The 12,802-nt window shown below is 53.2% G+C and overlaps 1 protein-coding gene across 1 annotated transcript; it reads right to left on the reverse strand.

Annotated features, from left to right (window-relative positions):
- Nucleotides 1-307: 307 nt before the first annotated feature.
- On the reverse strand, nucleotides 308-4,153 carry Hmg20b (high mobility group 20B). The gene is made up of 10 exons (XM_004654938.2): nucleotides 4,095-4,153; nucleotides 3,782-3,833; nucleotides 3,447-3,555; nucleotides 2,878-3,081; nucleotides 2,264-2,384; nucleotides 2,021-2,067; nucleotides 1,424-1,496; nucleotides 1,123-1,338; nucleotides 728-860; nucleotides 308-651 (listed from the first exon to the last, which is right to left on the reverse strand). The coding sequence occupies exons 2-10, from the start codon at nucleotides 3,817-3,819 to the stop codon at nucleotides 639-641; spliced, it is 954 nt and encodes a 317-aa protein (XP_004654995.1). The 5' UTR covers nucleotides 3,820-3,833; nucleotides 4,095-4,153; the 3' UTR covers nucleotides 308-638.
- Nucleotides 4,154-12,802: the final 8,649 nt, after the last annotated feature.

Here is a 12,802-nt window from a genome sequence, read left to right on the forward strand (position 1 = left end):
CCCCTGAATTCTGTATTTTAAAACAGTCGTTTGTGTTGGGTTGAAGTCACAGCCAGGAAGTGGACTGAAATCCAGTCCGGAAACTGTCCAAGGATGAACTCAGGGGCCACCCCCAATCCCTTCTGAAGATTCAGCTTGTGCTGAACCCAAGGTGTCCCTCAGGAGTGTGGGAGATGGATGTCCATGCCTCGCTCTGTGAACCCAGCCCAGTCTCAGTTTCTCCATCTGCAAAGTTGCGTGGTGCTCACAACGGGGTGTCATGGGTGTGACTGATCCACAGCTTCCAGGACCATGCGCTCAAAGGCTGTAAATTCCACTTATTTTTATTGAAAAATTCCGGATTGAGCAGTGGAAAGATGGGGACGTGGGAGTGGAAGGTGTGAACTGCAAGCCTCCCTCTGGGTCCCCACCCCCGGAGCCGTGTCACCTGGGGCCTCCCCGCCTGTGCATCAGGTCCCCAAGCCCCCGAGGTGAGTGATTGTGGCTCCCGGGCTGAGGCGCGGGGTGGGGTGGCAAGCAGGAGGGACGCTGTGGAGATGGACTTTGGAGGGCAGGAGCCCCCAAGGTGCAGCATGGGGTCTGGCCCCTGGGCGAGGAACCCCGTTTCTCCGTGGGTGGCGTGCGCGTCGCCCCGTCGGTCACAGGTGCTCACTGCAAAGGGAGGGGACCGTGAGGGACGCCCAGCGCGGACGCCCGCCCGCCGGCCCGCCGCTGCCCCGCGCCGCACCTGGCCACCTGCGCCAGGATCTCCTTGATGCGCGCGATGAGCCGCTCGTGCTGCGCCGGGTCGCGCTCGATGGCGCCGTGCAGCCGCGCCATGTAGAAGTCTAGCGTGCCTAGCGTCGGCGTCTCGCCGGTGCCTGCGGGGGGGCGTGGAGGGGGGTGGTCAGCGAGCCGGGCGAGGAGCAGGTCTACAGGACCGGGACCCGCAAGCGGGCGGGGCGGGATCGCGGGGGCGGGGCTGCGAGGTGCGCCGGAGAATCCAGGCAACGCGGGGCGGGGCTTATGCGAACACGTGGACCGGGGCGGGGCCTAATGGGAAAGGGGTGGGGCCGACGGGCGGGTGGGCGGAGACTCCGCGGAGGGTGTGGTCTGGGACGGCCGGGAGCGGAGGGGGCGCACCGGGCACGGGCAGCGAGGCGAAGCTGGCGGTGAGCGCCTGGCGCACGGCCTGCAGCTGCTGCTGGAGCGCCAAGGTGCGGCGCTCCTCCAGCGCCAGCTCCCGCTCCAGGCGCTCGCGCGCGCTGCTCATGCTCTGCGTGTGCCGCTGCAGCACCGCGTTCTGCTCCTCGAAGGCCACGTTCATCTTCCGCAGGCGTCGCAGCTCCGCCTCGCGCGCTGCGGGGAGCCGGGTCAGAGCCGCCGCCGCGTCTTCCGGCGTCCTGCCCCGCCCCGCTCCCCTCTCCGCCCCCCCGCACCTCACCTTTGTTTTGGTCCAGAAACTCTTCAGTGAAGATGGGGACGTCGAAGGTGGAGAAGCCATCGCAGTCCCCGCCCTGGGGCAAGGGACACGGTGGCACAGTGTTTGGTGTGGCGCCACACCGCGGGAGCCTGAGGGGCCCTCTCACTTTTTTTTTTTTTTAATCGAGGTAAGGTCTCATTCTAGCCTAGCTGACCTGGAACTCACTCTGTAAACCCAAGCTGGCCCCGAATTCATGGCAATCCTCCTGCTTCATCCTCTCAAGTGCTGGGGTTAAAGGCGCGTGTCACCATGCGTGGAATTGCAGCACTCGGGAAGCTGAGGCAGGAGGACTGAGTTCAAAGCTACTCTGGTCTACACAGTGAGTTCAAGGCAGATGGGCTAGTGTGTGAATCTGTCTTAAAAGGAAGAAAGAATTGGTGAGGCGCTGGTGGTGATGGAACCCACACTAGTTAAGTACTCCACTACTAAACTACACCCTCTAGCCCCAGAGCCTCTAAACGTTCCCACAGTGGTGTCCGATGCTCTGGAACAGTTGGTCATTTTCTAGAAAGCTCTAGCTCTTTCCCCCAGGTGCTTGGTGGCCCGAGGGGTCCTTACCTTGTGTCCATTCAAGAGTGTGTTCATGAGGCCAGAGCCAGAGTCCTCTAGTGAGGAGGGGGGTAGGGCACATCAGCAGGGTCTCCTGGGACCTCACCATGCCACACCCTCTCCCCATCTCTTGGTCAGGTCAGGCTCCCAAACTGCACCCCTCACGTTCCCACGGAGTTAGGGGGTTCTGCGCTGGACAGGATGAAGACCCCACATAGCAGGCACCCTGGTTGGGCTTGAGGCCTTGCAAACCTTTCTTAATCTTCTTTTCCTGAATTTTCTCCGAGCACACCTTGTAGGCCTCCGACTGCTGATACGCCCGCAGTTCCTTCAAGTACTGCTGCTTCTCCTTTTCGGCCTCATCCAGGTACCTCTGGTTACAGAACAGCGTCCCAAGACTAAGCCCAGACCGGGGGAAGACAGGCATCCCAAGCCAGGACCTGGGCTTCACCACTCAGCTCTGGCCGGACCCTTGCGGAGCCTGCTATAGCTCCCCCAGGCTACTGCCCAGGGCACCTTGACCCTCTCCCAGGCCAGGCTTTCCACCAACGCTCACATTTCTGTCAGGGACAGGCTCCTCCTCCCTCTGGCCTAGGAGCCCACTACACCCGCAACCCTCCACGTGCCAAGTGATGACAGCTTGTCTTTCTTCCATGTTTGTGCATTTTTTAAACAAATTCCCAGGTTTTGTGGGTCAGAAGTTTCACACAGGAAAAATGCAGTCCTCCTGCCTCAGCCTCCCGGTGCTAGGACGACAGGTGTGTGCCACCTAGGCGGTAGACTTATTTACTGGCAGAGGCAGGGTGAGCCCCGCACGCCCCGTGATTTCGGGGATGTGAGTGCAGGGAGCCCTTGGCGCTCCCCACCTGCTTCTCGGCTGGCTGCAGCTTGCTCCACTCTGCGCCCAGCATCTTGGTGATCTCGGGAAAGGGAAGGTCGGGGTGGCGTGTACGTATGTGCTCCCGCCGCTCATTCAGGAAGCGTACGTAGCCGGTGACCGGGGCCTTGGGCCCATTGGGCAGAATCTTCTTCCGCTTCTTGCCTTTGGGCCAGCCACGCTTCTTCACGGGCTGGAAAGGGGCGTAGGTGGGAGGGGCATGGAGGAGGGAAGGGGCCTGGGACCTCGGGGGCGGGGCCTAGCTCAGGTCAGGCTGGCTCACAGGTATAATCCCAGGGACCTGAATGGGAAGTTTGTAATGGGTGTGTGTGTGGGGGGGTAACCTTTGTTTGGGGGCGTGGCTTCCTTTTGAAGGAGGGCTTGCTGGGCCACTGGTTGAGACCTAGATCTGAGTGGTCCTGCTGGGGCGTGGCACCTCAAAGGGCGGGGCTTTGCGTGATCAGGGCTGGGGGCGGAGCCACATGCCATTAAGATCTAGCTCAGCTGGGGCTTCCAGGCTGGGCGGGGCTCCGCAGCGGGGCGTGGGGGGGCGCTCACCTCCTCCTCCTGGGATCCCTTCTCTCCAGGCCGAGGGCCCTCTCCGCGCTCCTGCTTGACAGCCACCACGAAGCCCCCATGCTGGCCTGGAGCCTTGCTCCCTACGGGCCTGGGAACCCGGGACCCCAGTCATGTCTGGTCCGGGGAGCCTTCCCTCCACCCCACGCCCGCCCACCTCGTGCGAGAGTTCCCGACACGGGGAGACGCGAGGGGTGACGATCGGAGATCACACTGGAGCAGCGAGGACAGTCGGGGGTCCCCGAGTCTGCAGCACTGACGGGGACAGCCGGAGGGGGGGGGGGGAATCGACGGGACCGGGCGTGGGATGCACTCACGCGGTGGCCGCGCCTGGCTGCTTGGGACCGTGGGACATGCTGGGGGCCGGACCTGGAACACAGAGGCGGTCGCAGGTCACGGGGTCCCTCCGCGCACCCCGATGGGAAACCCACGGCCAGGCCTGGGGCACCGATCCGGGGGCGGGGAAGTGTGCGAGGGCCGGCGCCCCAGGAATCCTTTGTTGGGAGATCGGCCCCCAGGAGACCGAGTCTCTCGCCTCCTCCGCAGCCCCGAAAGCATCCCCGCCCCGGTCCCCGGCTCTCGCGCCCCTCGCCCCCAGCGCTGGGCCCCAAGTTCCCCGGCTGTTTGCACCTCCAAAGAAACTTTCCCGGACGTCCCGAGCTAGCGACGCTCCAACCAACCGCCGGAGCCCTCCCCGCCCCGGTATGCTAATATAGCCCGCTCTGGGCGCTCTGATTGACTGATGGCTTCCCCTGGGGCGGGGCCATGCAGATGAGTGTCGGCGCGCCTGCCTGTGATTGGCTGAGGACGCGATGGGCCGCGTGGAAGGTGGGGCGGGAAGTCTGCGGGCGGTGCGTCAAGTTAGGCTGCGCGGGACGCACTGAGGACCAATCGGCAAGATCCGGAGGCCTTGCGGGGCGGAGTTTCTTAAAGGGCTGGTAGTCCCTAGGCGAACTCTGTATCTGTTGGATCTGGGGTGTTGTGGCCTGGATAAGTTGCCATGGGGATGGTTTAGTTTGCTAAGGAAGAACTTGAGGTCTTACAGCAGGACAAGGTGTTCTTTTAAATTTTTTTTTTTTTTATTTAGCAGAGAGAGAGAAAATGGGTGCACCAAGGTTTCCAGCCAACTGCAGACGAGCTCCAGATGCGTGCACCCCCTTGTGTGTCTGGCTTACATAGGTACTGAGGAGTTGAACCGAGGTCCTTTGGCTTTTCAGGCAAGCGCCTTGGCCGCTAAGCCATCCCTCCAGCCCAGGGGTTCATAACACCCTACAAAAAAAAAGTTGGGGAGAGGGCTGGGGAGGTAGTTCAGCCATTAAAAGGCGTTTGCTTGCAGAGCCCGGGTTCTATTCCCCAGTACCCACATAAAGCCAGATGCATAAGGTGACATATGTCTCTGGAATTTGTTTGCAGAGGCAGGAGGCTATTATGCCCCCATTCTTTTCTCCTTCTGCTTACAGATAGACACACAGATAGATAGATGGGGCTGGAGAGATGGCTCAGCACTTAGAGGCACTACTTTCAAAGCCTGATGGTCTGGGTTCAACTCCCCAGTAGTCACGTAAAGCCAGATGCACAAGTTTGCCTGCAGTGGCAGGAGGCCCTGGCACACCAATACTCTCTCTCTCTCTCTTCCCTTCTTTGTCTTATAAGTAAATAAATAAAATTTAAAAATAAAAAAATGGGCTGGAGAGATGGCTTAGCTGTTAAGGTGCTTGCCTGCGAAGCCTAAGGCCTCGGGTTCGATTCTCCAGGTCCCACATAAGCCAGATGCACAAGGTGGCGCATGTGTCTGGAGTTCCCTTGCAGTGACTGGAGGCCCTGGCGCACCCATTCTCTTTCTCTCCTCCTCCTCCTCTCTGTCTCTAAATAAATAAATATAAATAAATCTTTAAAAAATTAAATAAAAAAATTAGGGATGGCCAGGTGTGGTGGCACTTGACTTTAATCCCAGCACTTAGGAGGCAGAGGTAGGAGGATCATTGTTCAAGGCCAACCTGAGACTACACCGTGTATTCTAGGTCAGCCTGGGTTAGAGTGAGACCCTACCCAGGGGAAATAAAAAAAAGGTTTGGGCCGGGCGTGGTGGCGCACGCCTTTAATCCCGGCACTCGGGAGGCAGAGGTAGGAGGATCGCCATGAGTTCAAGGCCACCCTGAGATGACAGAGTTAATTCCAGGTCAGCCTGGACCAGAGTGAGACCCTACCTTGAAAAACTAAAAAAAAAAAAAAAAAAAAAAGGTTTGGGGCTGGAAAGATGGCTTAGTGGTTAAGGTGTATGCCTGAGAAGCCTAAGGACCCAGGGTCAATTCTCCAGGTCCCATGTAAGCCAGATGCACAAGGTGGCCCATGTGTCTGGAGTTTGTTTGCAGTGGCTGGAGGCCCTGGCGTGCCCATTCTCTCCCTCCCTCCCCCCCCCTCCTTCCCTCTCTCCCTCTCAAATAAATAAATAAAAATAGACAAATAAAATGCTTAAAAATATATTTAAAAAAAACTTGAGGGCTGGAGAGATGGTTTAGTGGTTAAGCGCTTGCTTGTGAGGCCCAAGGACCCCGGTTGGAGGCTCGGTTCCCCAGGACCCACGTTAGCCAGATGCACAAGGGGGCGCACGCATCTGGAGTTCGTTTGCAGAGGCTGGAAGCCCTGGCGCGCCCATTCTCTCTCTCTATCTCTCTGCATTCTTCTCTCTGTCTGTCACTCTCAAGTAAATAAATTAATTTTTAAAAATTTAAATTAAAAAAATACTCTTTCATACATTCTCTTTCACTCAGACCCCTGCCTCCCCCTAGAGCCCCAGTTTTCCTGCCTGAAAGTTGCTCCATATCCAAAACGAAGAGGCTGCATCTTTTGAAGGTCACACTGGGGTCTGGGCTGAAATCACCGATGGAAAACAGCAGCATGGTGCATCACCAGAAGCCCATCACAGTCCAAACACCTGCCCACATTGCCCCGCCCCGTCCCCCTCCCGCTGCTGTCACACAACAACTCCGTCTGATGCTCATGTTTTCCTTTCATGTACGGTGGCTTCCCAGGGCCCAAGTTGTGTAAGACTTCGTTGAGAGCAGCTGAGGTTTGGGTCTGAAGTGTGTACCACCAGCATCCTCTCTGAGGGCTGGGCAGATGGCGCAGCGGTTACCTGCTTATCTAGGTTTCATTCCCCAGCACCCACAAAATGCTAGGTGTACCAAGTGGTGCATGCATCTGCAGTATGTCTTCAGCAAGAGGCCCTGGTTCTCTCTCTCTTAAATAATTTTTCTTAAGTCTCCGGCTGGGCATGGTGGCACACAATTTTAATCCCAGCACTCAGTAGGCAAAGGTAAGAGGATCACTGTGACTTTGAGGCCAGCTAGAAACTACATAGTGAATTCAAGGTCAGCCTGGGCTACAGCAAGACCCTTCCTTGAAAAAACAGTCTCTGGAGCGGGGTATGGTGGCACACACCTTTGATACCAGCACTCGGAAGGCAGAGGTAGGAGGATCACTGTGAGGTGAGTCCACCTTGAGAATACATAGTGAATTCCAGGTCAGCCTGAGCTAGAGTGAGAGCCTACCTTGAAAAAAAAAAAAGTGTCTTTTAGCCAGGCATGGACACAAGCCTGTAACATCAGAGAATTGTGACTTCAAGGCCAGCATGGGATACAGAGTGAGATGCTGTCTTCAAATAAAAAGTAAAGGTGGGGCTGGAGAGATGGCTTAGCGGTTAAGCGCTTGCCTGTGAAGCCTAAGGACCCCGGTTCAGGGCTCGATTCCCCAGGACCCACGTTAGCCAGATGCGCAAGGGGGTGCACGCATTTGGAATTCGTCTGCAGTGGCTGGAAACCCTGGTGCACCCATCCCCTCCCCCCCCTCTCTCCCTCTCTCTCTCTCTCTCTGCCTCTTTCTCTGTCTGACGCTCTCAAATAAATAAATAAAAAATAAACCAAAAAAAAATATTAATAAAAAAGTAAAGGTGGCCAGGCATGGTGGTGCATGCCTTTAATCACAGCACTCTGGAGGCAGAGGTGAGAGGATCATCATGAGTTCGAAGCCACCCTGAGACTACATCGTTAATTTCAGGTCAGCCTGGGCCAGAGTGAGACCCTACCTTGGAAAACCAAAATAAATAAATATACAGCCAGTCATGGTAGCACATGCCTGCCTTTAATCTCAGCACTTAGGAGGCAGAGGCAGGAGGATCGCTATGAGTTTAAGGCCACCCTGAGACTACATGGTGAATTCCAGGTCAACCGGAGCCAGATTGAAACCCTACCTTGCAAAAACTAAACAAAACAAAAATTATTTATTTATTTGAGAGACAGAGAAAGAGGCAGATGGAGACAGAGAATGGGCACACCAGGGCCTCCAGCATTGGAAACAGTCTCCAGATGTATGCACCACCTTGTGTATCTGGCTTATGTAGGTCCTGGGGAATTGAACCTGGGTCCTTAGGCTTCACAGGCAAGTGCCTTAACTGCTAAACCATCTCTCGAGCCCCTCCTTTTTTATGAGAGCGTGTGTGCAGGCATGAAAGAGAGAGAATGGGCATGCCACAGCCTCCAGTCAGTGTAATTAAACTCCAGATGCATGTGCATGTGCAAACTTGCGTATGCATCCCTTGTGCATCTGGCTTATGTGGGATCTGAGGAGTCGAACATGGTTCCTTAGGCATCACAGGCAAGCACCTTAACTGCTAAGCTATCTCTCCAGCCGCGGAAATGTTAATGTTTGCACACCACACACACGCAAACAGATGTGAATGTTTATACACTATATGCATGCACATGCACACATGTAAATGTTTACATGACACACATGTGAATGTGCACTACACATGCACACTCAGGTGAATGTTTACACACCACACGTATGTGTACACAAATGTGAATCTTACACACCACACACATGTACACACATGAATGTTTAAACACCATGTGCACACACTTGTGAATGTTCACACACCACACATATGCACACACATGGTGAATGTTTATGCACCATATTATGTGCACATACACATAAATGTTTATACACCACATGTACATGCATACACAAATGTGAATGTTTACACACCACATGCACACACACACACACACACACACACACACACACACACACACACACAAAGGAAAAGACAGCCTTGGGGTGAGGCTCAGCAGTAGCTCATTTGTCCAGCATGCCCAAAGCCCTGGGTTCAGCCCCAGAGCTGCCAAAGAAACCTGTGGAACAAATGCATGAGCAACTCTTGTAAAATTGTGAGAAGCAGGTATAGTTGCTTTGGAGGACAGCCAGCAGTTTCCTCCCTCCCTCCCTCCTTCTTTTATTTTTAGATAGAACAAGAGAGAGAAGGGGGGGGGGATTGGCATATGAGGGACTCAGCCTCTGCAATCGAACACCAGATGTTTGCGCCACCTAGTGAGCATGTGGCACCATGAGCTTACCTCATCTTTGTGTTTCTGGCTTAGGTGGGATCTGGAGGGTAGAACATGGACCCTTAGGCTTCCCAGACAAGTACCTTAACTGCTAAGCCATCTCTCTAGCCCTCTTTATTTCTTTTTTTTCCCCCTTCCTCCCTCCCTCCCCCTTCCCTCCCTTCCTCCTTTCCTCCCTTTTTTCCTTCCTTCTTGTTTTTTTTTTTTTGAGGTAAGATCTCGCTCTAACCTAGGCTGATTTGGAATTCACTATGTAGTCTCAAGAGTGGCCTTGAACTCACAGTGATCCTCCTACCTCTGCCTCCCAAGTGATGAGAGAGATCTTGTTTCAAAATAAAAAGCGAGGGCTGGAGATATGGCCTAGTAGTTACAGGGTCAATTCTTCAGTACCTATGTAAAGCTGGATGCATAAGGTGGTGCATGGGTCTGAGTTTGTTTGCAGTGGCTGGAGGAGTTGGCATGCATTCTCATTCTCTCTCTCTGCCTCTTTCTCCCTCAAATAAATGAATAAATAAGCAAATATATATATATATATATATATATATATATATATATATATATATATATATATATATATATATATTTGGTGTGGTCTTACTCTAGTCCGGGCTGACCTGGAATTCACTATGGAGTCTCAGGGTGGCTTCAAACTCACAGAGATTGTCCTACCTTTGCTTCCTGAGTGCTGGGATTGAAGGCATGCACCACCATGTCCTACTTATTTTCTTATTTATTTATTTGACAGAGAAAAAGGGAGACCAAATGAGAGTGCCAGAGCCTCCAGCCACTGCAAATAAACTCCAGACACATGTGCCCCCTTATGCAGCTGACTAACGTGGGTCCTGGGGAATTGAACCTGGGTCCTTTAGCTTTGCAGGCAAACTCCTTAACTCCTAAATCATCCCTCCAGGCCTTTTTTCGTTTGTTTGTTTTTTCAAGGTGCTGGGATTAAATGTATGCATGATGCACCCGGGAAGCACAGGTAGGAGGATCGCCATGAGTTCGAGGCCATTTTGAAACTATATAGTGAATTCCAGGTCAGCCTGAGCTGGAGTGAGACCTTACCTCAAAAGAACAAAACAAAACAAACAAACAAAAAAGATCTAAGTAAATAAATAAATGGGAAAGTGAAGCAGGAAGTTCCATAACTCAAGGACAGTCTGATCCCAGCACTCTGGTGGCAGAGGTAGGAGGATCAGTGTAAGTTCAAGGTCTGCCTGTGACTAGAGTGAGTTCCTGGTCAGCCTGGGCTAGACTCTACCTGGAAAAAAAAAATCAAAAGACAGAAAGAGAAGAGAAGATGAAGGAAGGAAGGAGGGAAAGAAGGAGGGAGAAAGGGAGAAAAGAAAAAAAAAAGTCGCTTCCACACACACACACACACACACTGCCTGGTTCCTTGAAGTGGCCGTAGGGGCTGTCTATTCAGTGAGGTTACTCCCTGGCTATTTCCACGGAGAGGGCTACAAGAGCCCTCTGGCTTGCCTGAGATCCTAACTCCCCCCTCCACAGAGACCTCTGCAGAGCCTGGGAACCCCCTTCCTGTGTCACCCGGTCTGGGCCAAAATGAATCCAAGTCTTCTCTCAGCTAGAGGCTGCATCCAGCCTTGGGGATATCCAATCCCCAGCAAACAGGAGAGGGACGCGGAGTCTCAGCGTCTGTGGGGCTGCTGGGACGCCCTTGAGGATATCAAAGGCTGCCAGGATCTATCCTGATCCCAACTGATGTGGTCCACCCTGAGGGGTGCACTTTCATGACCTTCTGTAATCCCTACCCCCCCCCAACACACACCAAAGCCCCACTTGTTCAGGGGCACGTGTTTGTTCCTCTCATGACTTTAGAAGAAGCCCTCCACCGGTGCACTTTTTATCTGTCCCCCTCCTCTGGCCGGAAGATCGGATGTCCTTTTAACTCAGTCCAGCCTGGGGATAGTGTGGGGGGAGGTGTCAGCCACAGAGAGCTTTGATCCTGTGTGACCCAGGCTTTGGGTGATGGGAGGGGTGACCAGGCCCAGGGTGATGGGAATAATGAGGGGTGCTCTCTGACCTCCTGTGTGACCCAGGCCCAGGGTGATGGGGCATGGGAGGGGTGCTGTCTGATCTCCCACTGCTCCCTAGTGTCCTCATGGTGACGATTCAGCTTCTACCTGCAAGTGAACCAGTTTCCTGACACACTGAAGGGTAAAAATGAGATTTTTCTTATTCTTGGCCCAAGGTCAATGCTGACTTTTGGCCTTGCTTTCTCCACAGTCAGGGCTGGAATATATTAGCTGGCCCCAAACAGGCCTGAATCTAGTGACACTCCACTTTCTCCTGAACTGCCCTTCAAGAGGCTGCTGAAAGTTTGGTGTGGTGGCACATATTGGTAATCTCAGCCATTGGGAGGTGGAGGCAGGAGGATCCAGGAGTTCTAGGATATCTTCAGCTACATAGGAAGTTTGAAACCAGCCTGGGCTACACAAGACTTTCTTAAGGAAAACAAAACAAAACAAAACAACCAAAATCCGAGAAGGCTGGATGGTGATGAACTCCTTTCATCCCAGCAGTCTGGAGATGAATGCAGGGCACAGAGCACGAGCTAGCCACTGGTCACCCACTCTCCCTCCACGCAGGCCTTCCCAGCCAGTTACACAGATAGATGACTCAAAGCGCTCAGATATCACAGATACACACACACACACACACACACACACACACACACACACACACACAGAGAGAGAGAGAGAGAGAGAGAGAGAGAGAGAGAGAGAGAATGGGCATGCCAGGGCCTCTAGCCACTGCAAATGAACTCCAGGTGCATACCCCGCATTGTGCATCTGGCTTTTGTGTGTCCTGGGGAATCAAGCCTCAAACCAGGCTCCATAGGCTTCATAGGCAAGCACTTAACCACTAAGCCATTTCTCTAGCCCAAAGCAAGCATTCTTAGTGACAGTCTGGCCAGTGCACACCCCACCTCATCTAGGTTATTTTACCTTTTTTTTTTTCAATTTTTTTTACTAACAACTTCCATGATTATAAAAAATATCCCATGGTAATGCCCTCCCTCCATCCACCTTTCCCTTTGAAACTCCATTCTCCAACATATCCCCTCCCCCTGTCAATCAGTCTGTCTTTTATTTTGATGTCATGATCTTTTCCTTCTCTTATGATGGTCTTGTGTAGGTAGTGTCAGGCACTGTGAGGTCGTGGATATCCAGGCCATTTTGTGACTGGAGGAGCACGTTGTAAGGAGTCCCACCCTTCCTTTGGCTCTTACATTCTTTCCACCACCTCTTCCACAAAGGACCCTGAGCCTTGGAAGGTGTGATAGAGATATTGCAGTACTGATCACTCCTGTCACTTCTTTCCAGCATCATGATACCTTCTGAGTCATCCCAAGGTCACTGCCATCTGAAAAGAGAAGGTTCTCTACCAAAAGTGAGAGTAGCATTAATATAAGGGTTTGAACATTAAGAGAAGTGCTTACTGGGCAGTTTGATGAGCACAGTATATACATTTAGCCAGACAGGAGCAGATGTTACACCCCTAGGGCTCATGACTACCCTGTTGTAGGTTTTCAGTATCAGTGATATATTCCCTCCCATGGAACAGGCCTCCAGTCCAATTAGAGGACAGTTGGTTTCCACCATGACAGATGTGCCACTCTTTCACCCATTGGCTCATTTGGCCTGGCTGGCCAAATATAAGTCTTGCAGTGTCCACTGTTGAGTGTCTTCACTTGTGATTTCTCTTTCTCCCATTGAACTGCATGTAGAACGGGTTCTTCCAGCTTTCTGTCGGCTGGTCTACACGGAGGAGGTTTTCAGCTCAGCTCCAGCAGGATGTCTCTGTGGCCTTGCTCAGCTAGGTTCTTATCACTATCATCTGCTTCTCTTTATCTACCATGAGTCAGCATGTTATCTTCCATCTGGCCACATAATCCCTCTGGAGCCC

This window comes from Jaculus jaculus, chromosome 15, assembly GCF_020740685.1.
Source record: "Jaculus jaculus isolate mJacJac1 chromosome 15, mJacJac1.mat.Y.cur, whole genome shotgun sequence".
Classification (NCBI taxonomy): domain Eukaryota; kingdom Metazoa; phylum Chordata; class Mammalia; order Rodentia; family Dipodidae; genus Jaculus; species Jaculus jaculus.

Coding starts and splice junctions, on each gene's coding strand:
- Hmg20b (XM_004654938.2), bottom strand. CDS start 3,819: ATGTCCCACGGTCCCAAGCAGCCAGGCGCGGCCACCGC. Junction 3,556..3,781: donor CAGCCAGGCGCGGCCACCGC/GTGAGTGCATCC, acceptor CCGGGTTCCCAG/GCCCGTAGGGAGCAAGGCTC. Junction 861..1,122: donor CGCCTCGCTGCCCGTGCCCG/GTGCGCCCCCTC, acceptor GCCCCCCCGCAG/GCACCGGCGAGACGCCGACG.